Source organism: Dendropsophus ebraccatus, chromosome 5 (genome assembly GCF_027789765.1).
Source record: "Dendropsophus ebraccatus isolate aDenEbr1 chromosome 5, aDenEbr1.pat, whole genome shotgun sequence".
NCBI classification, from domain to species: Eukaryota; Metazoa; Chordata; class Amphibia; order Anura; family Hylidae; genus Dendropsophus; species Dendropsophus ebraccatus.
Genome location: NC_091458.1, coordinates 3,397,911 through 3,425,053, shown reverse-complemented (window position 1 = coordinate 3,425,053; position 27,143 = coordinate 3,397,911). Strand labels below are relative to the sequence as shown.

The 27,143-nt window shown below is 55.1% G+C and overlaps 2 protein-coding genes across 2 annotated transcripts in view; one reads left to right on the top strand and one right to left on the bottom strand.

Moving 5' to 3' along the window:
- The window catches only part of CCKBR (cholecystokinin B receptor), an 82,044-nt gene extending 68,108 nt beyond the window's left edge, over positions 1-13,936 (top strand). Inside the window, exons 4-5 of the mRNA XM_069971877.1 lie at positions 11,393-11,520; positions 12,426-13,936. Coding sequence (XP_069827978.1) covers positions 11,393-11,520; positions 12,426-12,958 — 661 coding nt within the window. The 3' untranslated portion in view covers positions 12,959-13,936. The remainder of the gene's footprint in view (positions 1-11,392; positions 11,521-12,425) is intronic.
- Positions 13,937-15,006: 1,070 nt separating this feature from the next.
- On the bottom strand, positions 15,007-19,688 carry LOC138793318 (polysialoglycoprotein-like). Its single transcript, XM_069971842.1, has 3 exons — positions 19,642-19,688; positions 15,643-16,667; positions 15,007-15,314 (listed from the first exon to the last, which is right to left on the bottom strand). The coding sequence occupies exons 1-3, from the start codon at positions 19,686-19,688 to the stop codon at positions 15,007-15,009; spliced, it is 1,380 nt and encodes a 459-aa protein (XP_069827943.1).
- Between the last annotated feature and the right edge of the window lie 7,455 nt (positions 19,689-27,143).

Here is a 27,143-nt window from a genome sequence, read left to right as displayed (position 1 = left end):
GGGCCCTACGTAAGACACTCTCTGGCCTTGGGATCAGGCACTGGCTGGAGGGCCAGTCCCCATGTTAGACACTCTCTGGCTCTGGGATCAGGCACTGGCCGGAGGGCCGGGCCCCACGTAAGACACTCTCTGGCCTTGGGATCAGGCACTGGCTGAAGGGCCAGTCCCCATGTTAGACACTCTCTGGCTCTGGGATCAGGCACTGGCCGGTGGGCCGGGCCCCATGTAAGACGCTGTCAGGCTCTGGGATCAGGCACTGGCCGGTGGGCCGGGCCCCATGTAAGACGCTGTCAGGCTCTGGAATCAGGCACTGGCCGGTGGGCTGGGCCCCATGTAAGATAATCTCTAGCTCTGGGATCAGGCACTGGCCGGTGGGCTGGGTCCCATATTAGACACTCTCTGGCTCTGGGATCAGGCAGTGGCCGGAGGGCCGGGCCCCATGTAAGATAATCTCTGGCTCTGGGATCAGGCACTGGCGGGATGGCCGGGCCCCATGTTAGACACTCTCTGGCTCTGGAATCAGGCACTGGCCGGTGGGCTGGGCCCCATGTAAGATAATCTCTAGCTCTGGGATCAGGCACTGGCCGGTGGGCTGGGCCCCATATTAGACACTCTCTAGCTCTGGGATCAGGCACTGGCCGGTGGGCTGGGCCCCATATTAGACACTCTCTGGCTCTGGGATCAGGCACTGGCCGGTGGGCCGGGCCCCATGTAAGACGCTGTCAGGCTCTGGAATCAGGCACTGGCCGGTGGGCTGGGCCCCATGTAAGATAATCTCTAGCTCTGGGATCAGGCACTGGCCGGTGGGCCGGGCCCCATGTAAGATAATCTCTGGCTCTGGGATCAGGCACTGGCCGGAGGGCCGGGCCCCATGTAAGATAATCTCTGGCTCTGGGATCAGGCACTGGCCGGTGGGCTGGGCCCCATGTAAAATAATCTCTAGCTCTGGGATCAGGCACTGGCCGGGCCCCTTGTAAGACACTTTGGATACAGCACAGACAGGAACACACAGGGGACAGAACTCCCTGACGGACTCTGACATGACACGCTCCACCCTTCTATCCTGCAGGGAGGGGGCTCCCATTGGTGGAGAGAGGCCTGAGGTAACTCCACTTGTGATTGGACAGTAGAATAAATAGACAGCAGGGCTGGGCCATGATAGGCCAGACAATTAAAGGAAGTTACTGTTAGCTCGGGTGACCTAGGGATGACCTTACAGATCTCCAGTAGGTGGCAGCACTTAGTCACATACACAATTAACACAAGTAATGCTGCCCTACAGTGTACCCGGACCCCGACAGTGTACCCGGACCCCGACAGTGTACCCGGACCCCGACAGTGTACCCGGACCCCGACAGTGCTTCCGGACCCCGACAGTGTACCCGGACCCCGACAGTGTACCCGGACCCCGACAGTGTACCCGGACCCCGACAGTGCTTCCAGACCCCGACAGTGTACCCGGACCCCGACAGTGCTTCCGGACCCCGACAGTGTACCCGGACCCCGACAGTGTACCCGGACCCCGACAGTGCTTCCAGACCCCGACAGTGTACTCGGACCCCGACAGTGCTTCCGGACCCCAACAGTGTACCCGGACCCCGACAGTGCTTCCGGACCCCGACAGTGTACCTTGACCCCTACAGTGTACCCAGACCCCGACAGTGCTTCCGGACCCCGACAGTGTACCCGGACCCCGACAGTGCTTCCGGACCCCGACAGTGTACTCGGACTCCGACAGTGCTTCCGGACCCCGACAGTGTACTCGGACCCCGACAGTGCTTCCGGACCCTGACAGTGTACCTGGACCCCGACAGTGTACTCGGACTCCGACAGTGCTTCCGGACCCCGACAGTGTACCCGGACCCCGACAGTGCTTCCGGACCCCGACAGTGTACTCGGACTCCGACAGTGCTTCCGGACCCCGACAGTGTACCCGGACCCCGACAGTGCTTCCGGACCCCGACAGTGCTTCCAGACCCCGACAGTGCTTCCAGACCCCGACAGTGTACCCGGACCCCGACAGTGTACCCGGACCCCCACAGTGCTTCCAGACCCCGACAGTGTACCCGGACCCCGACAGTGTACCCGGACCCCGACAGTGCTTACAGACCCCGACAGTGTACCCGGACCCTGACAGTGCTTTCATACCCCGACAGTGTACCCCGACCCCGACAGTGCTTCCAGACCCCGACACTGTACCTGGACCCCGACAGTGTGTCCGGACCCCGACAGTGTACCCGGACCCCGACAGTGCTTCCGGACCCCGACAGTGCTTCCGGACCCCGACAGTGCTTCCGGACCCCGACAGTGTACCTTGACCCCAACAGTGTACCCGGACCCCGACAGTGCTTCCGGACCCCGACAGTGTACCCGGACCCCGACAGTGTACCCGGACCCCGACAGTGCTTCCAGACCCCGACAGTGTTCCCGGACTCCGACAGTGCTTCCGGACCCCGACAGTGCTTCCGGACCCCGACAGTGTACCTTGACCCTAACAGTGTACCCGGACCCCGACAGTGCTTCCAGAACCCCGACAGTGTACCCGGACCCCGACAGTGCTTCCGGACCCGGACAGTGTACCCGGACCCCGACAGTGCTTCCAGACCCCGACAGTGTACCCGGACCCCGACAGTGCTTCCAGACCCCGACAGTGTACCCAGACCCCGACAGTGCTTCCAGACCCCGACAGTGTACCCGGACCCCGACAGTGCTTCCAGACCCCGACAGTGCTTCCAGACCCCGACAGTGTACCCGGACCCCGACAGTGCTTCCGGACCCCGACAGTGTACTCGGACTCCGACAGTGCTTCCGGACCCCGACAGTGTACCCGGACCCCGACAGTGCTTCCGGACCCCGACAGTGTACTCGGACTCCGACAGTGCTTCCGGACCCCGACAGTGTACCCGGACCCCGACAGTGCTTCCGGACCCCGACAGTGCTTCCAGACCCCGACAGTGCTTCCAGACCCCGACAGTGTACCCGGACCCCGACAGTGTACCCGGACCCCCACAGTGCTTCCAGACCCCGACAGTGTACCCGGACCCCGACAGTGTACCCGGACCCCGACAGTGCTTACAGACCCCGACAGTGTACCCGGACCCTGACAGTGCTTTCATACCCCGACAGTGTACCCCGACCCCGACAGTGCTTCCAGACCCCGACACTGTACCTGGACCCCGACAGTGTGCTCGGACCCCAACAGTGTACCCGGACCCCGACAGTGCTTCCGGACCCCGACAGTGTACCCGGACTCCGACAGTGCTTCCAGACCCCTACAGTGTACCCGGACCCCGACAGTGCTTCCAGACCCTGACAGTGTACCCGGACCCCGACAGTGCTTCCGGACTCCGACAGTGCTTCCGGACCCTGACCGTGTACCTGGACTCCGACAGTGCTTCCGGACTCCGACAGTGCTTCCGGACTCCGACAGTGCTTCCGGACCCCGACAGTGCTTCCGGACCCCGACAGTGTACCCGGACTCCGACAGTGCTTCCAGACCCCGACAGTGTACCTGGACCCCGACAGTGCTTCAAGACCCCGACAGTGTACCCGGACCCCGACAGTGCTTCCAGACCCCGACAGTGTACCCGGACCCCGACAGTGCTTCCAGACCCCGACAGTGCTTCCAGACCCCGACAGTGCTTCCGGACCCCGACAGTGCTTCCAGACCCCAACAGTGTACCCGTACCCCGACAGTGTACCCGGACCCCCACAGTGCTTCCGGACCCCGACAGTGCTTCCAGACCCCGACAGTGTACCCGGACCCCCACAGTGCTTCCAGACCCCGACAGTGTACCCGGACCCTGACAGTGCTTCCAGACCCCGACAGTGTACCCGGACCCCGACAGTGCTTCCAGACCCCGACAGTGCTTCCAGACCCCGACAGTGTACCCGGACCCCGACAGTGTACCCGGACCCCCACAGTGCTTTCAGACCCCGACAGTGTACCCGGACCCTGACAGTGCTTCCAGACCCTGACAGTGTACCCGGACCCCGACAGTGCTTCCGGACCCCGACAGTGTACCTTGACCCCAACAGTGTACCCGGACCCCGACAGTGCTTCCAGACCCCGACAGTGTACCCAGACCCCGACAGTGCTTCCAGACCCCGACAGTGTACCCGGACCCCGACAGTGCTTCCAGACCCCGACAGTGTACCCGGACTCCGACAGTGTACCCGGACCCCGACAGTGCTTCCGGACCCCGACAGTGTACACGGACTCCGACAGTGCTTCCAGACCCCGACAGTGCTTCCGGACCCCGACAGTGTACCCGGACTCCGACAGTGCTTCCTGACCCCGACAGTGTACCTTGACCCCGACAGTGCTTCCGGACCCCGACAGTGTACCCGGACCCCGACAGTGTACTCGGACCCCGACAGTGTACCCGGACTCCGACAGTGCTTCCGTACCCCGACAGTGTACCCGGACTCCGACAGTGCTTCCGTACCCCGACAGTGTACCCGGACTCCGACAGTGCTTCCGTACCCCGACAGTGTACCCGGACCCAGACAGTGCTTCCAGACCCTGACAGTGTACCCGGACCCCGACAGTGCTTCCGGACCCCAACAGTGTAGCCGGACCCCGACAGTGTATTCAGACTCCGACAGTGCTTCCGGACCCCGACAGTGTACCTTGACCCCAACAGTGTACCCGGACCCCGACAGTGCTTCCGGACCCCGACAGTGTACCTGGACCCCGACAGTGCTTCCAGACCCCGACAGTGTACCCGGACCCCGACAATGTTCCCGGACCCCGACAGTGCTTCCGGACCCCGACAGTGTACCTTGACCCCAACAGTGTACCCGGACCCCGACAGTGCTTCCAGACCCCGACAGTGTACCCAGACCCCGACAGTGCTTCCTGACTCCGACAGTGCTTCCGGACCCCGACAGTGCTTCCGGACCCCGACAGTGTACCAGGACTCTGACAGTGCTTCCAGACCCCGACAGTGTACCCGGACCCCGACAGTGCTTCAAGACCCCGACAGTGTACCCGGACCCCGACAGTGCTTCCAGACCCGACAGTGTACCCGGACCCTGACAGTGCTTCCAGACCCCGACAGAGTACCCGGACCCCGACAGTGCTTCCAGACCCCGACAGTGTACCTGGACCCCGACAGTGTACCCGGACCCCGACAATGTTCCCGGACCCCGACAGTGCTTCCGGACCCCGACAGTGTACCTTGACCCCAACAGTGTACCCGGACCCCGACAGTGCTTCCAGACCCCGACAGTGTACCCAGACCCCGACAGTGCTTCCAGACCCCGACAGTGCTTCCTGACTCCGACAGTGCTTCCTGACTCCGACAGTGCTTCCGGACCCCGACAGTGTACCCGGACCCCGACAATGTTCCCGGACCCCGACAGTGCTTCCGGACCCCGACAGTGTACCTTGACCCCAACAGTGTACCCGGACCCCGACAGTGCTTCCAGACCCCGACAGTGTACCCAGACCCCGACAGTGCTTCCAGACCCCGACAGTGCTTCCAGACCCCGACAGTGCTTCCGGACCCCGACAGTGCTTCCTGACTCCGACAGTGCTTCCTGACTCCGACAGTGCTTCCGGACCCCGACAGTGTACCCAGACCCCGACAGTGCTTCCAGACCCCGACAGTGCTTCCGGACCCCGACAGTGTACCCGGACCCCGACAGTGCTTCAAGACCCCGACAGTGTACCCGGACCCCGACAGTGCTTCCAGACCCGACAGTGTACCCGGACCCTGACAGTGCTTCCAGACCCCGACAGGGTACCCGGACCCCGACAGTGTACCCGGACCCCGACAGTGTACTCGGACCCCGACAGTGCTTCCGGACCCCGACAGTGTACTCGGACCCCGACAGTGTACTCGTACCCTGACAGTGCTTCCGGACCCTGACAGTGTACCCGGACCCCGACAGTGTACCCGGACCCCGACAGTGTACTCGGACCCCGACAGTGCTTCCAGACCCCGACAGTGTACCCGGACCCCGACAGTGCTTCTTGACCCCGACAGTGTACCTTGACCCCGACAGTGCTTCCGGACCCCGACAGTGTACCCGGACCTTGACAGTGTACTCGGACCCCGACAGTGTACCTGTACCCCGACAGTGTACCCGGACCCCGACAGTGTACTCTGACCCCGACAGTGTACCCGGACCCCGACAGTGCTTCCGGACCCTGATAGTGTACCCGGACCCGGACGATGCTCTGCACATGGGCCGGAGATATAGCAATGCTCTGCAAATGGGCCGGAGATATAGCGATGCTCTGCACATGGGCCAGAGATATAGCGATGCTCTGCACATGGGCCGGAAATAAAGCGATGCTCTGCACATGGGTCGGAGATATAGCGATGCTCTGCACATGGGTCAGAGATATAGCGGTGCTCTGCACATGGGCCGGAGATATAGCGATGCTTTGGACATGGGCCGGAGATATAGCGATGCTCTGCACATGGGCCAGAGATATAGCGATGCTCTGCACATGGGCCGGAGATATAGCGATGCTCTGCACATGGGCCGGAGATATAGCGATGCTCTGCAAATGGGCCGGAGATATAGCGATGCTCTGCACATGGGCCGGAGATATAGCGATGCTCTGCACATGGGCCGGAGATATAGCGATGCTCTGCATATGGGCCGGAGATATAGCAATGCTCTGCACATGGGCTGGAGAGGGTTGTGAACTCCACAAGGGCCGGAGATATAGCAATGCTCTGCACATGGGCCGGAGATATAGCAATGCTCTGCACATGGGTCGGAGATATAGCAATGCTCTGTACATGGGTCGGAGAGGGTTGTGAACTCCACAAGGGGCGGAGATATAGCAATGCTCTGCACATGGGTCGGATATATAGCAATGCTCTGCACATGGGTCGGAGAGGGTTGTGAACTCCACAAGGGCCGGAGATATAGCAATGCTCTGCACATGGGCCGGAGATATAGCAATGCTCTGCACATGGGTCGGAGAGGGTTGTGAACTCCACACGGGCCGGAGATACAGCGATGCTCTGCACATGGGCCGGAGATATAGCAATGCTCTGCACATGGGCCGGAGAGGGTTGTGAACTCCACAAGGGCCGGAGATATAGCAATGCTCTGCACATTGGCCGGAGAGGGTTGTGAACTCCACAAGGGCCGGAGATATAGCAATGCTCTGCATATGGGCTGGAGATATAGCAATGCTCTGCACATGGGCCGGAGAGGGTTGTGAACTCCACAAGGGCCGGAGATATAGCAATGCTCTGCACATGGGCTGGAGATATAGCAATGCTCTGCACATGGGTCGAAGAGGGTTGTGAACTCCACAAGGGCCGGAGATATAGCAATGCTCTGCACATGGGCCGGAGATATAGCAATGCTCTGCACATGGGTCGGAGAGAGTTGTGAACTCCACAAGGGCCGGAGATATAGCAATGCTCTGCACATGGGCCGGAGAGGGTTGTGAACTCCACAAGGGCCGGAGATATAGCAATGCTCTGCACATGGGTCGGATATATAGCAATGCTCTGCACATGAGTTGGAGAGGGTTGTGAACTCCACAAGGGCCGGAGATATAGCAATGCTCTGCACATGGGCCGGAGATATAGCAATGCTCTGCACATGGGTCGGATATATAGCAATGCTCTGCACATGGGTCGGAGATATAGCAATGCTCTGCACATGGGCCGGAGATATAGCAATGCTCTGCACATGGGTCGGAGAGGGTTGTGAACTCCACAAGGGCCAGAAATATAGCAATGCTCTGCACATGGGCCGGAGATATAGCAATGCTCTGCACATGGGTCGGAGAGGGTTGTGAACTCCACAAGGGCCGGAGATATAGCAATGCTCTGCACATGGGTCGGATATATAGCAATGCTCTGCACATGAGTTGGAGAGGGTTGTGAACTCCGCAAGGGCCGGAGATATAGCAATGCTCTGCACATGGGTCGGATATATAGCAATGCTCTGCACATGGGTTGGAGAGGGTTGTGAACTCCACAAGGGCCGGAGATATAGCAATGCTCTGCACATGGGTCGGAGATATAGCAATGCTCTGCACATGGGTCGGATATATAGCAATGCTCTGCACATGGGTCGGAGAGGGTTGTGAACTCCACAAGGGCCGGAGATATAGCAATGCTCTGCACATGGGTCGGATATATAGCAATGCTCTGCACATGGGTCGGAGAGGGTTGTGAACTCCACAAGGGCCGGAGATATAGCAATGCTCTGCACATGGGCCGGAGATATAGCAATGCTCTGCACATGGGTCGGAGAGGGTTGTGAACTCCACAAGGGCCGGAGATATAGCAATGCTCTGCACATGGGTCGGAGAGGGTTGTGAACTCCACAAGGGCCGGAGATATAGCAATGCTCTGCACATGGGTCGGAGAGGGTTGTGAACTCCACAAGGGCATCATATCTGCTGTTTACTTCAGATTATCGGCTCTTAGTAAACAGCAGAAGGAATGGCAGCAATGTTACCACAGGGAGAGAGAGAGCGAGGGGGGGGGGGAGAGAGAGGGGGGAAAGGAGAGTGAGGGGGGGAGGGAGGGGAGAGGGGGGGAGAGGGAGGGGAGAGGGGGGTGGGGAGAGAAAGGGGGGAGAGAGAGAAAGGGGGGGGGGAGAGAGAAAGGGGGAGAGTGAGGGGGGAGGGGAGAGAGGGGGGGGGGTTGCTGCTGTGGGGATTGTCTGGCGGAGATCCCTGATGAGGGAGACGCTCCAATAACCGATAAGTCTGGAAGTGTAAGGGCGCGGAGCAGAAGTGACGGACGGAGCTCTGCGGAGACTGTGAGCGCTCGGGTCGTGGAGACGCAGCTGCTATGCTAGATGATGTGACCTGGTGTGGAGGTGGTGTAACCCGGTGTGGAGATGGTGTAACCCGGTGTGGAGATGGTGTAACCCGGTGTGGAGATGATGTGACCCGGTGTGGAGATGGTGTAACCCGGTGTGGAGAAGGTGTAACCCAGTGTGGAGATGGTGTAACCCAGTGTGGAGATGGTGTAACCCGGTGTGGAGATGGTGTAACCCGGTGTGGAGATGGTGTAACCCGGTGTGGAGATGGTGTAACCCGGTGTGGAGATGGTGTAACCCGGTGTGGAGATGATGTGACCCGGTGTGGAGATGGTGTAACCCGGTGTGGAGATGGTGAAACCCAGTGTGGAGATGGTGTAACCCAGTGTGGAGATGGTGTAACCCGGTGTGGAGATGGTGTAACCCGGTGTGGAGATGGTGTAACCCAGTGTGGAGATGGTGTAACCCAGTGTGGAGATGGTGTAACCCGGTGTGGAGATGGTGTAACCCGGTGTGGAGATGGTGTAACCCGGTGTGGAGATGGTGTAACCCGGTGTGGAGATGGTGTAACCCGGTGTGGAGATGGTGTAACCCAGTGTGGAGATGGTGTAACCCAGTGTGGAGATGGTGTAACCCAGTGTGGAGATGGTGTAACCCGGTGTGGAGATGTTGTGACTGCTGTGGAGATGATATGACCCAGTGTGGAAATGGTGTAACCCAGTGTGTAGATGTTATGATCTGGTGTGGAGATGGTGTAACCCAGTGTTACCCAGGGTGGAGATGATGGGATCTAGTGTGGAGATGATGTGACCCATTGTGACCCGATGTGAAGATGGTGTAACCCAGTGTGGATAAGTATGGTGTGACCTGTGGCGCTGTTGTATGGATGTATGGTAGGACTTGCTGCCTTGTTGTATGGACCCAGTGTGGAGCGGATGTGACCCGGTGTGACCCAGTGCAGAGCGGATGTGACCCGGTGTCACCCAGTGTGGAGCGCATGTGACCCAGTGCGGAGCGGATGTGACCCGGTGTGACCCAGTGTGGAGCGGATGTGACCCGGTGTGAAGATGATGTAACCTGGTGTGACCCAGTGTGGAGATGATGTAACCCAGTGTGACCCAGTGCGGAGCGGATGTGACCCGGTGTGACCCAGTGTGGAGCGGATGTGACCCGGTGTGAAGATGATGTAACCTGGTGTGACCCAGTGCGGAGCGGATGTGACCCGGTGTGACCCAGTGTGGAGGGGATGTGACCCAGTGTGACCCAGTGTGGAGGGGGTGTGACCCAGTGCGGAGATGATGTAACCCGGTGTGACCCAGTGTGGAGATAATGTAACCTATTGTGACCAAGTGTGGAGGTTATGTGACCTGGTGTGAAGATGGTGTAACCTGGTGTGACCCAGTGTGGACATGTGTAACCCGGTGTGGAGATGGTGTAACCTGGTGTGGCAAAGTATTGAGATGATGTGATCATGTGTGGAGATGGGGTAACTCTGTATGGAGATGGTATAGCTCAGTGTGAAAATGGTGCAACTCAGTGTGCAGATGTGACCCGGTGTGGAGATGTGCCTGGCGTGGAGATGATTTGACCCGGTGTGGAGATGATTTGACCCGGTGTGGAGATGATTTGACCCGGCGTGGAGATGACTTGACCCGGCGTGGACATGATGTGACCCGGTGTGGAGATATTACCTGGTGTGGAGATGATGTGACCCAGTGTGGAGATGGTGTGACCCATAGTGGAGATGATGTTACCTAGTGTGGAGATGGTGTAACTCGGTGTGGAAATCTTGTGACCAGGTGTTGAGATGGTGGACCCGGTATGGAGATGATATGACCCAATGTGGAGATGGTGTGATCCAGTGTGGAGATGTTGTGACCTGGTGTGGAGGTGGTGTAACCCAGTGTGGAGATGGTGTAACCCGGTGTGGAGATGGTGTAACCCAGTGTGGAAATGATGTGACCCAGTGTGGAGATGTTGTGACCTGGTGTGGAGGTGGTGTAACCCAGTGTGGAAATGGTGTAACCCAGTGTGTAGATGTTATGATCTGGTGTGGAGATGGTGTAACCCAGTGTTACCCAAGGTGGAGATAATGGGATCTAGTGTGGAGATGATGTAACCCAGTGTACAGATGATGTGACCCATTGTGACCCGATGTGGAGATGGTGTAACCCAGTGTGAAGATGGTGTAACCCAGTGTGGATAAGTATGGTGTGACCTGTTTCGCCGTTGTATGGATTTATGGTATGACCTGTGGCCCTGTTGTATGGATGTATGGTATGACCTGTGGCCCCGTTGTATGGTATGACCTGTGGCCCTGTTGTATGGATGTATGGTATGACCTGTGGCCCAGTTGTATGGATGTATGGTACGACCTGTGGCCTCGTTGAATTGATGTATGGTATGACTTGTGGCCTTGTTGTATGGATGTATGGTATGACCTGTGGCCCTGTTGTATGGATGTATGGTATGACCTGTGGCCCTGTTGTATGGATGTATGGTATGACCTGTGGCCCCGTTGTATGGATGTATGGTACGACCTGTGGCCTCATTGAATTGATGTATGGTATGACTTGTGGCCCTACATCGGGTCCGTGCTCTGAAGCTCAGCTTGTCTCCTGTGTTTCGGCTCCAGGTACGTCATCCTGCTCACCGTCCTTTTCTTCATCCCCGGGGTGGTCATGATTGTGGCATATGGACTCATCTCACACGAGCTCTACAGAGGCATTCAGTTCGAGATGGACCTGAACAAAGAGGCCAAAGGTACTTGACACCTTGAGATCGCTGCACACTTGTGTTCCTGGAATCACTTGACCTATTTCCACTCGAGAGCAGACTGTTTTGTTTTTTTTCTTTTCGCTCTGGAAGAACAACCAATGTGCAGCTCACAACATGGTTGTAGATATAATATTTCATCCTACGGCCCCTGGGAGTGGGGTCCATCATTGGTGATATTGACAGACTCCCACTAGTCAGTATTGGGAGATATATCATCCTAAAGTCCCTGGGTGGGTTGGGGTGGGGGGTCAGTTGTCTATCACTGGAGGCATTGAGGGACCCCCTCTTGCTATAATCTGGTAGATATACCGTCATACGATCCCTTGGGGGGTGGAGGTCATCACTGGAGGTGTTGAGGGATCCCATCTTGTTATTATCTGGTAGATATATCTTTATAGGTCCCTTAGGGGGGTGGAGTTTATCATTGGAGGTTTCGAGGGACCCCCTCTTGCTACAATCTGGTAGATGTACCATCATACGGTCCCTGGGGGGGTGGAGGTCATCATTGGAGGCTTTGAAGGCCCCCCTCTTGTTATCATCTGGTAGATATACCGTCATATGGTCCCTTGGGGGGTGGAGGTCATCACTGGAGGCATTGAGGGACCCCCTCTTGCTATTATCTGGTAGATATATCATCATAGGTCCCTGAGGGGGTGGAGGTCATCACTGGAGGTGTTAAGGGACCCCCTCTTGCTATTATCTGGTAGATATATCATCATAGGTCCCTGAGGGGGGTGGAGTTTATCATTGGAGGTTTCGAGGGACCCCCTCTTGCTATATTCTGGTAGATGTCTCTTGTTATTATCTGGTAGACATAGCATGGGACCCCTCAGGTTAGAGCTTTCTCCATGTTGCACATAAAGCCTGAGACCTGTATTGTTTCTCCGCAGCCAATAAGAATGGGGTCAGTGTTGCCATAGCAACATCTCCAGCCAACTGTGACGAGAGTGACGGCTGCTACATCCAAGTCAGCAAACGGCGTAACACCATGGAGATGTCCACCCTGACTCCAGGCGCATGTGCCAAGATGGACCGCGCCCGCATCAACAGCTCAGAGGCCAAGCTAATGGCCAAGAAGCGTGTCATCCGCATGCTCATCGTCATCGTGGCCATGTTCTTCATCTGTTGGATGCCTGTTTACGTCGCCAACACCTGGAAGGCGTTTGATGAGAAGTCAGCATTCAATCTGCTCTCTGGCGCCCCCATATCCTTCATCCACCTCCTGTCTTACACCTCCGCGTGCGTCAACCCAATCATCTACTGCTTCATGAACAAGCGCTTTCGGAAAGCCTTCCTGGCCACTTTCGCTGGTTGCATCAAGCCTTGCCGGCGTTTCCGTGACCTGGAGGAGGATATTGGGGCCACAGGGGCTTCTCTTTCCAAGTTCAGCTACACTACAGTCAGCAGCTTAGGGCCTCCCTGAGCGACGCTCCTCACCTGGAGGCATCTCAGGACACTCCAGTATAGACCAGGACCACCCATCATGGATCCCCAGGCACTGAGCTCCTCACCTGGAGACCTCTCAGGACTCTCCAGTATAGACCAGTACCACTCATAATCACCCATCATGGATCTCAGGGCACTGAGCTCCTCACCTGGAGACATCTCAGGACTCTCCAGTATAGACCAGTACCACCCATAACCACCCATCAAGGATCCCTGGGCTCTGAGCTCCTCACCTGGAGACATCTCAGGACTCTCCAGTATAGACGAGTACCACCCATCATGGATCCCCAGGCACTGAGCTCCTCACCTGGAGACATCTCAGGACTCTCCAGTATAGACCAGTACCACCCATCATGGATCCCCAGGCACTGAGCTCCTCACCTGGAGACATCTCAGGACTCTCCAGTATAGAACAGTACCACCCATCATGGATCCCCAGGCACTGAGCTCCTCACCTGGAGACATCTCAGGACTCTCCAGTATAGACCAGTACCACCCATCATGGATCTCCAGGCACTGAGCTCCTCACCTGGAGACATCTCAGGACTCTCAAGTATAGACCAGTACCACCCATAACCACCGGTTATGGATCCCTGGGCACTGAGTTCCTCACCCGGAGGCATCTTTAGGACACTCCGGTATAGACTAGTACCACCCTTAATGGATTCCCAGGCACTGAGCTCCTCACCTAGAGGCCCCTCGGGACACTCCAGTATAGACCAATACCACCCATCTCCCATCATGGCATCCCCAGGCACTGAGCTCCACAAGGAGCGGCACTCATGGACCACATGACTCTGGTTCCTCCTGTTCTGGTGCCGTATCCTTTTATGTTCACAGGAACCAGTATCATGGACGCATTGTGGATCCAAGGAGCCGGCAGAGACAAGTGTTACTGTATTGTATTGTATTATAATGTAATATATAAAGTGTGGAGACACCTGTGTGACCAGAACCAAGACACTAATGTGACGGCATGGGGGGCATTCATATATGGAGGGGGCATTTATACATGGAGGGGGGCACTTATATATAGAGGGAGCATTTATACATGGAGGGGGGCACTTATATATGGAGGGGGGCATTTATACATTGAGGGGCACTTATATATGGAGGGGATATTTATACATGGAGAGGGGGAATTATATATACACTTATATATAGAGGGAGCATTTATACACAGAGGGGGGCACTTATATATAAAGGGAGCATTTATCCATGGAGGGGGGCACTTATATATAGAGGGAGCATTTGTACATGGAGGCGGGCATTTATTCATGGAGGGGGCATTTGTACATGGAGGCGGGCATTTATTCATGGAGGGGGCATTTGTACATGGAGGCGGGCATTTATTCATGGAGGGGGCATTTGTACATGGAGGCGGGCATTTATTCATGGAGGGGGCATTTGTACATGGAGGCGGGCATTTATTCATGGAGGGAGCATTTATACATGGAGGGGGCATTTGTACATGGAGGCGGGCATTTATTCATGGAGGGGGCATTTGTACATGGAGGGGGGTTAGTTATATAAACAGGGGGCATTTATACATAGAAGGGGCTCTTATATTTGAATGCTGAATGCAGCAAACCATTTATATTGAGGTGTGTATGGGATTTATACACTGCGTGTAAGCTCCTGGGGTCAGGGGTGATAAGAGGGATGTGTACAGTGTCATAGATGTCCTGAACTGTATATCACAGAGAATCTCAGTCTATGCGCTATGCTCCAGATCTGGTCTATGCTCTGTCCGGCACACACCTCTGTCTTGTGGTTGGCTGGTTCGGTGGTAGCACACTCATCTGTCTTGTGGTTGGCTGGTTCGGTGGTAGCACACTCATCTGTCTTGGGGTTGGGTGGTGGCACACTTGCCTGTGTTGCGGTCGGCCAGTTGGGTAGCAGCACACTCATCTGTCATGGGGTTGGGTGGCGGAACACTTCTCTGTCTTGCGGTTGGATGGAAGCAACTGTGTTGCAGGTGGGTGGTTAGGTGGTGGCACACTTGCCTGTGTTGTGTTCGGCTGGTTAGGTGGCGGCACACTTGCCTGTGTTGGGTTTGGATGGTTTGGTGGGGGCACACTCGCCTGTGTTGCGGACGTCTGATTGGGTGGCGGCACACTCGCCTGTGTTGCGAACAGCTGGTTGGGTGGCGACACACTTGCCTGTGTTGCGGTTGGCTGGTTGGATAGCAGCACACTGATCTGTCTTGTGGTTGGCTGGTTGGGTGGCGGCACACTTGCCTGTGTTGCAGTCGGCTGGTTGGGTGGTGGCACACTCGCCTATGTTGCGGTCGTCTGGTTGGGTGGCGGGATACTTGCCTGTGTTGCGGTCGGCTGGTTAGGTGGCGTCACACTTGCCTGTGTTGCGGTCAGCTGGTTGGGTAGCGTCACACTTGCCTGTGTTGCAGTCGGCTGGTTTGGCGGCAGCACACTGGCCTCTGTTGCGATCGGCCGGTTGGCTGGCAGCACACTTGCCTGTGTTGCTGTCGGCCTATTGGGTGGCGGGACACTTGCCTGTGTTGCGGTCAGCTGGTTGGGTGGCAGCACATTGGCCACTTTTGCGGTCAACCGGTTGGCTGGCGGCACACTTGCCTGTGTTGCGGTCGGCTGGTAGCACACTGGCCTCTGTTGTGGTCAGTCGGTTGGCTCGCGGCACACTTGCCTATGTTGCAGTCGGCTGGTTGGGTGGCGGGATACTTGCCTGTGTTGTGGTCGGCTGGTTGGGTGGCGGCACACTTGCATGTGTTGCGGTCAGCTGGTTGGGTGGCGAGATACTTGCCTGTGTTGTGGTCGGCTGGTTGGGTGGCGGCACACTTGCATGTGTTGAGGTCGGCTGGTTGGCTGGTGGCACACCTGCCTGTGTGGCGGTCGGCTGGTTGGGTGGCGGCACACTTGCATGTGTTGCGGTCGGCTGGTTGGGTGGCGGCACACCTGCCTGTGTTGCGGTCGGCTGGTTGGGTGGCGGCACACTTGCCTGTGTTGCGGTCAGCTGGTTGGATGGCGGCACACTGGCCTGTGTTGCGGATGGCTAGTGGGGTAGTGGCACACTTGCCTGTGATGCGGTTAGCTGGTTGGGTGGTGGCACACTTGCCTGTGTTGCGGTCGGCTGGTTGGGTGGCAGCACAGCACCCTCTGTTGCGGTCAGCTGGTTGGCTGGCGGCACACTTGCCTGTGTTGCGGTCGGCTGGTTGGGTGGCGGCACACTTGCCTCTGTTGCGGTCGGCCGGTTGGCTGGCGGCACACTTGCCTGTGTTGCGATTGGCTGGTTGGGTGGCGGCACACTTGCCTGTGTTGTGGTCGGCTGTTTGGGTGGCAGCACACTGGCCTCTTTTGCGGTCGGCCGGTTGGCTGGCGGCACACTTCCCTGTGTTGTGGTCGGCTGCTTGGGTGGCGGCACAATTGCCTGTGTTGCGGTCGGCTAGTTGGGTGGCGGCACACTTGCCTGTGTTGCGGTCGGCTGGTTGGGTGGCGGCACACTTGCCTGTTTTGCGGTCGGCTGGTTGGGTGGCGGGACACTTCCCTGTGTTGTGGTCGGCTGCTTGGGTGGCGGCACACTTGCCTGTGTTGCGGTCGGCTGGTTGGGTGGCGGCACACTTGCCTGTTTTGCGGTCGGCTGGTTGGGTGGCGGCACACTTGCCGTGTTGTGGCGGCACACTTGCTGCTGGTTTCTGGGCCAGCGGTATTCTCCTCCACCATCAGTAATAAATATTTCACTAGCCCCGTGTATTATTTATCAGCAAACAGCAGCGATATCCCCCTGATATCAGAGCACTGGGCACCAACCCCGGCACATCACACGCATGGACGGGCGACTCAGGAAATACATTAATGCCTCGTCTAATGGTGATCTGTGCGTGTGCCAAGGGTGATGTAACCTGCAGGGACAGGCAGCCGCACACACACTGATGAAGCAGAGCCGGCAGTCCTGTATAACTGTGTGAGATGTGATATATATATATATATATATATATATATATATATATATCTATATAGAGAGAGAGAGAGGCCATATGATGTGATATATATATATAGAGGGGCCATATGATGTGATATATATATAGAGAGGGGCCATATGATGTGATATATATATATAGAGGGGCCATATGATGTGATATATATATAGAGGGGCCATATGATGTGATATATATATAGAGGGGCCATATGATGTGATATATATATATATAGAGAGAGAGAGAGAGAGAGGGGCCATATGATGTGATATATATATAGAGGGGCCATATGATGTGATATATATATAGAGGGGCCATATGATGTGATATATATATAGAGGGGCCATATGATGTGATATATATATATAGAGGGGCCATATGATGTGATATATATATATAGAGGGGCCATATGATGTGATATATATATATATATATATATATATATAGAGAGAGAGAGAGAGAGAGAGAGAGAGAGAGAGAGAGGGGCCATATGATGTGATATATATATATATATAGAGAGAGAGAGAGAGAGGGGCCATATGATGTGATATATATATAGAGGGGCCATATGATGTGATATATATATAGAGGGGCCATATGATGTGATATATATATAGAGGGGCCATATGATGTGATATATATATATATATATATAGAGAGAGAGAGAGAGAGAGAGAGGGGCCATATGATGTGATATATATATAGAGGGGCCATATGATGTGATATATATATAGAGAGGCCATATGATGTGATATATATATAGAGGGGCCATATGATGTGATATATATATATAGAGGGGCCATATGATGTGATATATATATAGAGGGGCCATATGATGTGATATATATATATAGAGGGGCCATATGATGTGATATATATATATATATATATATATATATATATAGAGAGAGAGAGAGAGAGAGAGAGGGGCCATATGATGTGATATATATATATATAGAGGGGCCATATGATGTGATATATATACAGTGCATATATATGCAAAAGAGAAATTGTGGCACTCACCCCGAAAAGCAGTTTAAAAAGCCTTTATTGCAGAGCTTCAATTGCAGGTTTCAATCATGTCCCCCCTTTCCCTGGAGGAAAGAAGGGAAAGGGGGGGGCATGATGGAAACCTTTAAGTATGTTAAAGGACTAAATAAGGTTCAAGAGGGAAGTGTTTTTAGTAAACAACTAAGCTCAAGAACAAGAGGAGACAGTGAGAGGTTATCTGGGGGAAAGATTAGAAGCAACGTGAGAAAATATTATTTTACTGAAAGAGTAGTAGATACCTGGAACAAACTTCCAGCAGAGGTGGTTGGTAAATCTACAATAACAGAATTTAAACACGCCTGGGATAAACATACATCTATCCTAAGATAATAAGAAAGAAAATACTAAAAGGGCAGACTAGATGGACCCAGTGGTCTTTTTCTGCCGACAATCTTCTATGTTTCTATGGCTCGTGGAAGATGCTGACAAGTGACTGGGCCACAGCCGTTTCACACGCATGTGCAGCGTGCTTCCTCAAGGCGCGTGAAACTGCTGTAGCCCAGTTACTTGTCAGCATCTTCACCAAGCCGCTCTGCAATAAAGGCTTTTTAAACTGCCTATCTGGGTGAGTGCCACAATTTCTCTTTTGCATATATTACAGACACTTGTACTGGTTGTTGAGCAACACCCCCTAGCAGTACGGAGGTCATTATAGCGGTTGATGTGAACACTGTTTACCAAATGGGAGGTGTCCATATCATCTGAGGATCCCCCCCAATCCTCTGACTGTAGCTTTGTCCCAGTCCCCCCCCCCATTGTCCTCTGGCTGTAGCTTTGGCCCAGTCCCCCCCCCCCTCCCCATTGTCCTCTGGCTGTAGCTTTGGCCCAGTCTCCCCCCCCCCCCATCGTCCTCTGGTCATAGCTTTGGCCCAGTCTTCCCTTCCATTGTCCTCTGACTGTAGCTTTGGCCCAGTCCCCCCCCCCATTGTCCTCTGGCTGTAGCTTTGGCCCAGTCCCCCCCCCCCATTGTCCTCTGGCTGTAGCTTTGGCCCAGTCTCCCCCCCCCCCCCCCCCCCATTGTCCTCTGGTCATAGCTTTGGCCCAGTCTTCCCTTCCATTGTTCTCTGGCTGTAGCTTTGGTGCAGTCTTTCTCCTCCATTATCCTCTGGTCATAGCTTTGGCCCAGTCTTTCTCCTCCATTGTCCTCTGGCTGTAGCTTTGGCCCAGTCTTTCTCCTCCATTGTCCTCTGGTCATAGCTTTGGTGCAGTCTTCTCCTCCATTGTCCTCTGGTTGTAGCTTTGGCCCAGTCTTTCTCCTCCATTGTCCTTTGGTCATAGCTTTGGTGCAGTCTTCCCTTCCATTGTCCTCTGGTCATAGCTTTGGCCCAGTCTTTCTCCTCCATTGTCCTTTGGTCATAGCTTTGGCCCAGTCTTCCCTTCCATTGTCCTCTGGCTGTAGCTTTGGCCCAGTCTTCCCCTCCATTGTCCTCTGGTCATAGCTTTGGCCTAGTTTTCTCCTCCATTGTCCTCTGGCTGTTGCTTTGGTGCAGTCTTTCTCCTCCATTGTCCTCTGGCTGTAGCTTTGGCCTAGTCCCCCCCCCCCATTGTTCTCTGTTCATAACTTTGGCCCAGTCTTTCTTCTCCATTGTCCTCTGGCTGTTGCTTTAGCCCAGTCTTTCTCATCCATTGTCCTCTGGTCTTAGCTTTAGTGCAGTCTTCACCTCCATTGTCCACTGGTCTTAGCTATGGTGCAGTCTTTCTCCTCCATTGTCCTCTGACTGTAGCTTTGGTGCAGTCTTTCTCCTCCATTGTCCTCTGGCTGTAGCTTTGGCCTAGTCTCCCCCCCCATTGTTCTCTGTTCATAACTTTGGCCCAGTCTTTCTCCTCCATTGTCCTCTGGCTGTAGCTTTAGTACAGTCTTTCTCCTCCATTGTCCTCTGGCTGTAGCTTAGGCCCAGTCTTCCCCTCCATTGTCCTCTGGCTGTAGCTTTGGCGCAGTCTTCCCCCCCTCATGCTCTGTCACATTACATCTGGTTCCATATGTATCTTGTCGCTTTCAGGGATATTCCTGGTAGAAGTGATAGGTGGGTGACTGCAGTATTACCCTCAGAGCTGTGACTCGCTGATGTCCTTGCTCAGTTGATTAGATGATATTCCCGGCACTGCACACCCACGATGCGCTCCAGGGCCGGCATGCTGCGACCTTGTTGTTAGGGGTCTGGTTACAACCTTTACAGCAGAGCTGGGGCCTCCATGTTACCTGCACCGCTGCCTGCCGATCCTCCCAGGAATAGTCACTGCTTATTGTGCAAGTAGATGGGGCAGTGTAGAGTGACAGTAGCTCCACCACAGTCCTTGAGAGAGATGGCGGCCCCAGGAGGTCCTAGTGTTAGCAGCACAGTGATGGCGGAGAGAGATGGCGGCCCCAGGGGGTCCTAGTGTTAGCAGCACAGTGATGACGGAGAGAGATGGCGGCCCCAGGGGGTCCTAGTGTTAGCAGCACAGTGATGACGGAGAGAGATGGCGGCCCCAGGGGGTCCTAGTGTTAGCAGCACAGTGATGACGGAGAGAGATGGCGCCCCAGGGGGTCCTAGTGTTAGCAGCACAGTGATGACGGAGAGAGATGGCGGCCCCAGGGGGTCCTAGTGTTAGCAGCACAGTGATGGCGGACAGAGATGGAGGTCCCAGTGTTAGCAGGACAGTGATGGCGGACAGAGATGGAGGTCCCAGTGTTAGCAGCACAGTGATGACGGAGAGAGATGGAGGTCCCAGTGTTAGCAGCACAGTGATGGCGGACAGAGATGGAGGTCCCAGTGTTAGCAGCACAGTGATGGCGGAAAGAGATGGAGGTCCTAGTGTTAGCAGCACGGTGATGGCGTAGAGAGATGGCGGACAGAGATGGAGGTCCCAGTGTTAGCAGCACAGTGATGACGGAGAGAGATGGCGGACAGAGATGGAGGTCCCAGTGTTAACAGCACAGTGATGGCGGAGAGAGATGGAGGTCCCAGTGTTAGCAGCACGGTGATGGTGGCCCTGGGAGGTTCCAGTGTTAGCAGTGTGGTGGTGGCGGCCCCAGTGTTAGCAGCACGGTGATGGCGGACAGAGATGGAGGTCCCAGTAGTAGCAGCACAGTGATGGCGGACAGAGATGGAGGTCCCAGTGTTAGCAGCACAGTGATGGCGGCCCCGGAAGGTTCCAGTGTTAGCAGCACAGTGATGGCGGCCCCGGGAGGTTCCAGTGTTAGCAGCACAGTGATGGCGGCCCCGGAAGGTTCTAGTGTTAGTAGCACAGTGATGGCGGCCCCGGAAGGTTCCAGTGTTAGCAGCACAGTGATGGCGGCCCCGGAAGGTTCCAGTGTTAGCAGCACGGTGATGGCGGACAGAGATGGAGGTTCCAGTGTTAGCAGCACAGTGATGGCGGCCCCGGGAGGTCCCAGTGTTAGCAGCACAGTGATGGCGGCCCCGGAAGGTTCCAGTGTTAGCAGCACAGTGATGGCGGCCCCAGAAGGTTCCAGTGTTAGCAGCACAGTGATGGCGGCCCCGGGAGGTTCCAGTGTTAGCAGCACAGTGATGGCGGCCCCGGGAGGTTCCAGTGTTAGCAGCACGGTGATGGCGGCCCCGGGAGGTTCCAGTGTTAGCAGCACAGTGATGGCGGCCCCGGGAGGTTCCAGTGTTAGCAGCACGGTGATGGCGGCCCCGGGAGGTTCCAGTGTTAGCAGCACAGTGATGGCGGCCCCGGGAGGTTCCAGTGTTAGCAGCACAGTGATGGCGGCCCCGGGAGGTTCCAGTGTTAGCAGCACGGTGATGGCGGACAGAGATGGAGGTCCCAGTGTTAGCAGCACAGTGATGGCGGCCCCGGGAGGTTCCAGTGTTAGCAGCACAGTGATGGCGGCCCCGGGAGGTTCCAGTGTTAGCAGCACAGTGATGGCGGCCCCAGAAGGTTCCAGTGTTAGCAGCACAGTGATGGCGGCCCCGGGAGGTTCCAGTGTTAGCAGCACAGTGATGGCGGCCCCAGAAGGTTCCAGTGTTAGCAGCACAGTGATGGCGGCCCCAGAAGGTTCCAGTGTTAGCAGCACAGTGATGGCGGCCCCGGGAGGTCCCAGTGTTAGCAGCACAGTGATGGCGGCCCCGGGAGGTCCCAGTGTTAGCAGCACAGTGATGGCGGCCCCCGGGAGGTCCCAGTGTTAGCAGCACAGTGATGGCGGCCCCGGGAGGTCCCAGTGTTAGCAGCACAGTGATGGCGGCCCCGGGAAGTCCCAGTGTTAGCAGCACAGTGATGGTGGCCCCGGAAGGTTCCAGTGTTAGCAGCACAGTGATGGTGGCCCCGGGAGGTTCCAGTGTTAGCAGTGTTTACACCATGTTTGATAAATCTCCCCCCATGTGTATATAGCAGCTTCTCCATCCCAGGTCCTCACAGAGTCCATGGGTATATAGCAGCAGAGTCCATGTGTATATAGCAGCTTCTCCATCCTGGGTCCTCACAGAGTCCATGGGTATATAGCAGCTCCTCCATCCTGGGTCCTCACAGAGTCCATGGGTATATAGTACCCTGTGGTTTACCAAACAGGACAGGTCTTCGGGATGAACCCCAGTTTATGGCCCGGTTGGTCACATGACTTTGTGTTGGGGTCTGTAGCTGCGCTGTCTGGTGGCACCCGGAGCTGTAATCTTACTTAATGTGCTGTGATGTATAAGGAGAAAGCGACAGGGAGTTTCCTGATTTCCTGTGACTTTCTCTTTCGCCTTTGTCGCCTTTTCTTGGTGGATTTAAAGATGTGAGGATAAATGGTTTTGTCGTGAATGAAGTGACAGCCTGGAGCGCTGGGTGCAGGTGGTCTATGTGAGGACACAATGAATGATCTCCCTTCCACCAATATGGAAACAGTCAGTAATGCTGAGACACCCCCATCAGTCAGATGCATGAGCTTTAATCTCAGGACAGAGCTGGAAGGACTGTCACAGCGAGGCCGGGGATTGTTAACCTATAAGGTCCTGGAGGGAGAGAAGCCGCATATCTGCCCAATCTCCAGATCAGTGTCTGGATAAGAACAAAGCTGTGATGTGAGAGTGGAGACCGGAGACGCAGAGGATGACCCCCCACACACACACACCATTCACATAGCTGTACAGGCAGGACCATCTAATATCCTGCGGGAAGTGTCAGGAATAGTGTGAACACCGATCAGCCATATAAGTAAAAACTGGATGTCAGGGATTAACTGGTGATGATGGAACAGGAGCAAGAATATGACTGTGACCAGATCCAAATAGTCATCCCCGGGATCATCTCCAGAGCAGCCCGTCTTGTGGGGTCCCTGGTGTGTAGAGGTCAGTGCCGACCAAAAGTGTCCAAGGAAGGACAACTGGGAACAGGATCATAGAGGACCAAGGAAGGATGATCGGGGAAAGGGTAACGGAGGAACAAGTTATGCGATCTAAGGCTACGTTCACACAGAGCAAAAGGAGCGGATTACGCAAGGAAATATTTCCGCCTGAAATCAACTGACGCTGAATATAAGCAGAATCCGAGCAGAATATAAGCAGAATGTAAGCAGAATCCCTGCGTATTCTGCTAGGAAAGTGTTCAGCTCGTAATCAGCTCTTGACAAATTCAGCGCGGAATACTCGAGGAATCCGCGCCGAATCCGCATGCATTCAGAGCTGAATTTCAGCGAGTATTTGGTGAGTAAACTAGACTATACCAGAACATATACTAGAATCCTCCTCCCACCCCCTTTTCCCCATTTCCGCGCTGATTCAGCGAGTAATTTCCGCTTGTATTCCGCGCTGAAACAGAAAATCAGAGCCCCATTGATTTGTATAGGCTTCCGCTAGCGGAAGAATGAACATGTTCATTCTTCTGGCGGAAAGCGGATTAGTTCAGTGCGGAAATTCCACTGTGTGAACTGCAGAGCAGAATTTCCATTTAACACAATGGGAATTAGCTCTGCACCTATTTTAACGACTGAAATTTCAGCGCTGATTCAGCGCAGAAATTCAGCTGCTTTTGCTCAGTGGGAACGAGCCCTAAGGAAGAATGGCCAAGGTCATGGGATCCAAGGAAGGATGACCAGGGACAGGGTATGGAGGAACAAGGAAGGATGTCCAGGGAAAGGGTAATGAGGAACAAGTTATGGGTTACAAGGAAGGATGACCAGGGACAGGGTCATGGGGGAACAAGGAAGGATGTCCAGGGAAAGGGTAATGGGGGAACAAGTTATGGGATCCAAGGAAGAATGGCCAAGGTCATGGGATCCAAGGAAGGATGACCAGGGACAGGGTATGGGGGAACAAGGAAGGATGACCGGGGACAGGGTATGGGGGAACAAGGAAGGATGTCCAGGGAAAGGGTAACGAGGAACAAGTTATGGGATCCAAGGAAGGATGACCAGGGACAGGGTCATGGGATCCAAGGAAGGATGACCAGGGAAAGGGTAATGGGGGAACAAGTTATGGGATCCAAGGAAGGATGACCAGGGACAGGGTATGGGGGAACAAGGAAGGATGTCCAGGGAAAGGGTAATGGGGGAACAAGTTATGGGATCCAAGGAAGGATGGCCAAGGACAAGGTCATGGGATCCAAGGAAGGATGACCAGGGACAGGGTATGGAGGAACAAGGAAGGATGTCCAGGGAAAGGGTAATGAGGAACAAGTTATGGGTTACAAGGAAGGATGACCAGGGACAGGGTATGGAGGAACAAGGAAGGATGTCCAGGGAAAGGGTAATGAGGAACAAGTTATGGGTTACAAGGAAGGATGACCAGGGACAGGGTCATGGGGGAACAAGGAAGGATGTCCAGGGAAAGGGTAATGGGGGAACAAGTTATGGGATCCAAGGAAGAATGGCCAAGGTCATGGGATCCAAGGAAGGATGACCAGGGACAGGGTATGGGGGAACAAGGAAGGATGACCGGGGACAGGGTATGGGGGAACAAGGAAGGATGTCCAGGGAAAGGGTAACGAGGAACAAGTTATGGGATCCAAGGAAGGATGACCAGGGACAGGGTCATGGGATCCAAGGAAGGATGACCAGGGAAAGGGTAATGGGGGAACAAGTTATGGGATCCAAGGAAGGATGACCAGGGACAGGGTATGGAGGAACAAGGAAGGATGTCCAGGGAAAGGGTAACGAGGAACAAGTTATGGGATCCAAGGAAGGATGACCAGGGTCAGGGGATCCAAGGAAGGATGACCAGGGAAAGGGTAATGGGGGAACAAGTTATGGGATCCAAGGAAGAATGGACAAGGTCATGGGATCCAAGGAAGGATGACCAGGGACAGGGTCAGGGGATCCAAGGAAGGATGACCAGGGACAGGGTATGGGGGAACAAGGAAGGATGTCCAGGGAAAGGGTAATGGGGGAACAAGTTATGGGATCCAAGGAAGAATGGCCAAGGACAAGGTCATGGGATCCAAGGAAGGATGACCAGGGACAGGGTCAGGGGATGCAAGGAAGGATGACCAGGGACAGGGTATGGAGGAACAAGGAAGGATGTCCAGGGAAAGGGTAATGAGGAACAAGTTATGGGTTACAAGGAAGGATGACCAGGGACAGGGTCATGGGGGAACAAGGAAGGATGTCCAGGGAAAGGGTAATGGGGGAACAAGTTATGGGATCCAAGGAAGAATGGCCAAGGTCATGGGATCCAAGGAAGGATGACCAGGGACAGGGTATGGGGGAACAAGGAAGGATGACCGGGGACAGGGTATGGGGGAACAAGGAAGGATGTCCAGGGAAAGGGTAACGAGGAACAAGTTATGGGATCCAAGGAAGGATGACCAGGGACAGGGTCATGGATCCAAGGAAGGATGACCAGGGAAAGGGTAATGGGGGAACAAGTTATGGGATCCAAGGAAGGATGACCAGGGACAGGGTATGGGGGAACAAGGAAGGATGTCCAGGGAAAGGGTAATGGGGGAACAAGTTATGGGATCCAAGGAAGGATGGCCAAGGACAAGGTCATGGGATCCAAGGAAGGATGACCAGGGACAGGGTATGGAGGAACAAGGAAGGATGTCCAGGGAAAGGGTAATGAGGAACAAGTTATGGGTTACAAGGAAGGATGACCAGGGACAGGGTATGGAGGAACAAGGAAGGATGTCCAGGGAAAGGGTAATGAGGAACAAGTTATGGGTTACAAGGAAGGATGACCAGGGACAGGGTCATGGGGGAACAAGGAAGGATGTCCAGGGAAAGGGTAATGGGGGAACAAGTTATGGGATCCAAGGAAGAATGGCCAAGGTCATGGGATCCAAGGAAGGATGACCAGGGACAGGGTATGGGGGAACAAGGAAGGATGACCGGGGACAGGGTATGGGGGAACAAGGAAGGATGTCCAGGGAAAGGGTAACGAGGAACAAGTTATGGGATCCAAGGAAGGATGACCAGGGACAGAGTCATGGGATCCAAGGAAGGATGACCAGGGAAAGGGTAATGGGGGAACAAGTTATGGGATCCAAGGAAGGATGACCAGGGACAGGGTATGGAGGAACAAGGAAGGATGTCCAGGGAAAGGGTAACGAGGAACAAGTTATGGGATCCAAGGAAGGATGACCAGGGTCAGGGGATCCAAGGAAGGATGACCAGGGAAAGGGTAATGGGGGAACAAGTTATGGGATCCAAGGAAGAATGGACAAGGTCATGGGATCCAAGGAAGGATGACCAGGGACAGGGTCAGGGGATCCAAGGAAGGATGACCAGGGACAGGGTATGGGGGAACAAGGAAGGATGTCCAGGGAAAGGGTAATGGGGGAACAAGTTATGGGATCCAAGGAAGAATGGCCAAGGACAAGGTCATGGGATCCAAGGAAGGATGACCAGGGACAGGGTCAGGGGATGCAAGGAAGGATGACCAGGGACAGGGTATGGAGGAACAAGGAAGGATGTCCAGGGAAAGGGTAACGGAGGAACAAGTTATGGGATCCAAAGAACAATGGCCAAGGTCATGGGATCCAAGGAAGGATGACCAGGGACAGGGTATGGAGGAACAAGGAAGGATGTCCAGGGAAAGGGTAACGGAGGAACAAGGAAGGATGACCAGGGAAAGGGTAATGGGGGAACAAGTTAGGGGATGCAAGTCATGAGTCATGGAATCCAAGGAAGGATGACCAGGGACAGGGGATCCAAGGAAGGATGACCAGGGACAGGGTATGGAGGAACAAGGAAGGATGTCCAGGGAAAGGGTAACGGAGGAACAAGGAAGGATGACCAGGGAAAGGGTAA

What these genes read in the sequence shown, in the direction of transcription:
- LOC138793318 (XM_069971842.1), bottom strand. Translation starts at nt 19,688, where the DNA reads ATGGAGGAGAAAGACTGCACCATAGCTAAGACCAGTGGACAATGGAG. An exon ending in AAGACCAGTGGACAATGGAG is followed by an intron (nt 16,668 to 19,641) that starts GTGAAGACTGCA and finishes CTGATGGTGGAG; the next exon opens with GAGAATACCGCTGGCCCAGA. An exon ending in ACCAGCCGACTGCAACATAG is followed by an intron (nt 15,315 to 15,642) that starts GCAAGTGTGCCG and finishes CCACCTAACCAG; the next exon opens with CCGACCGCAACACAGGCAAG.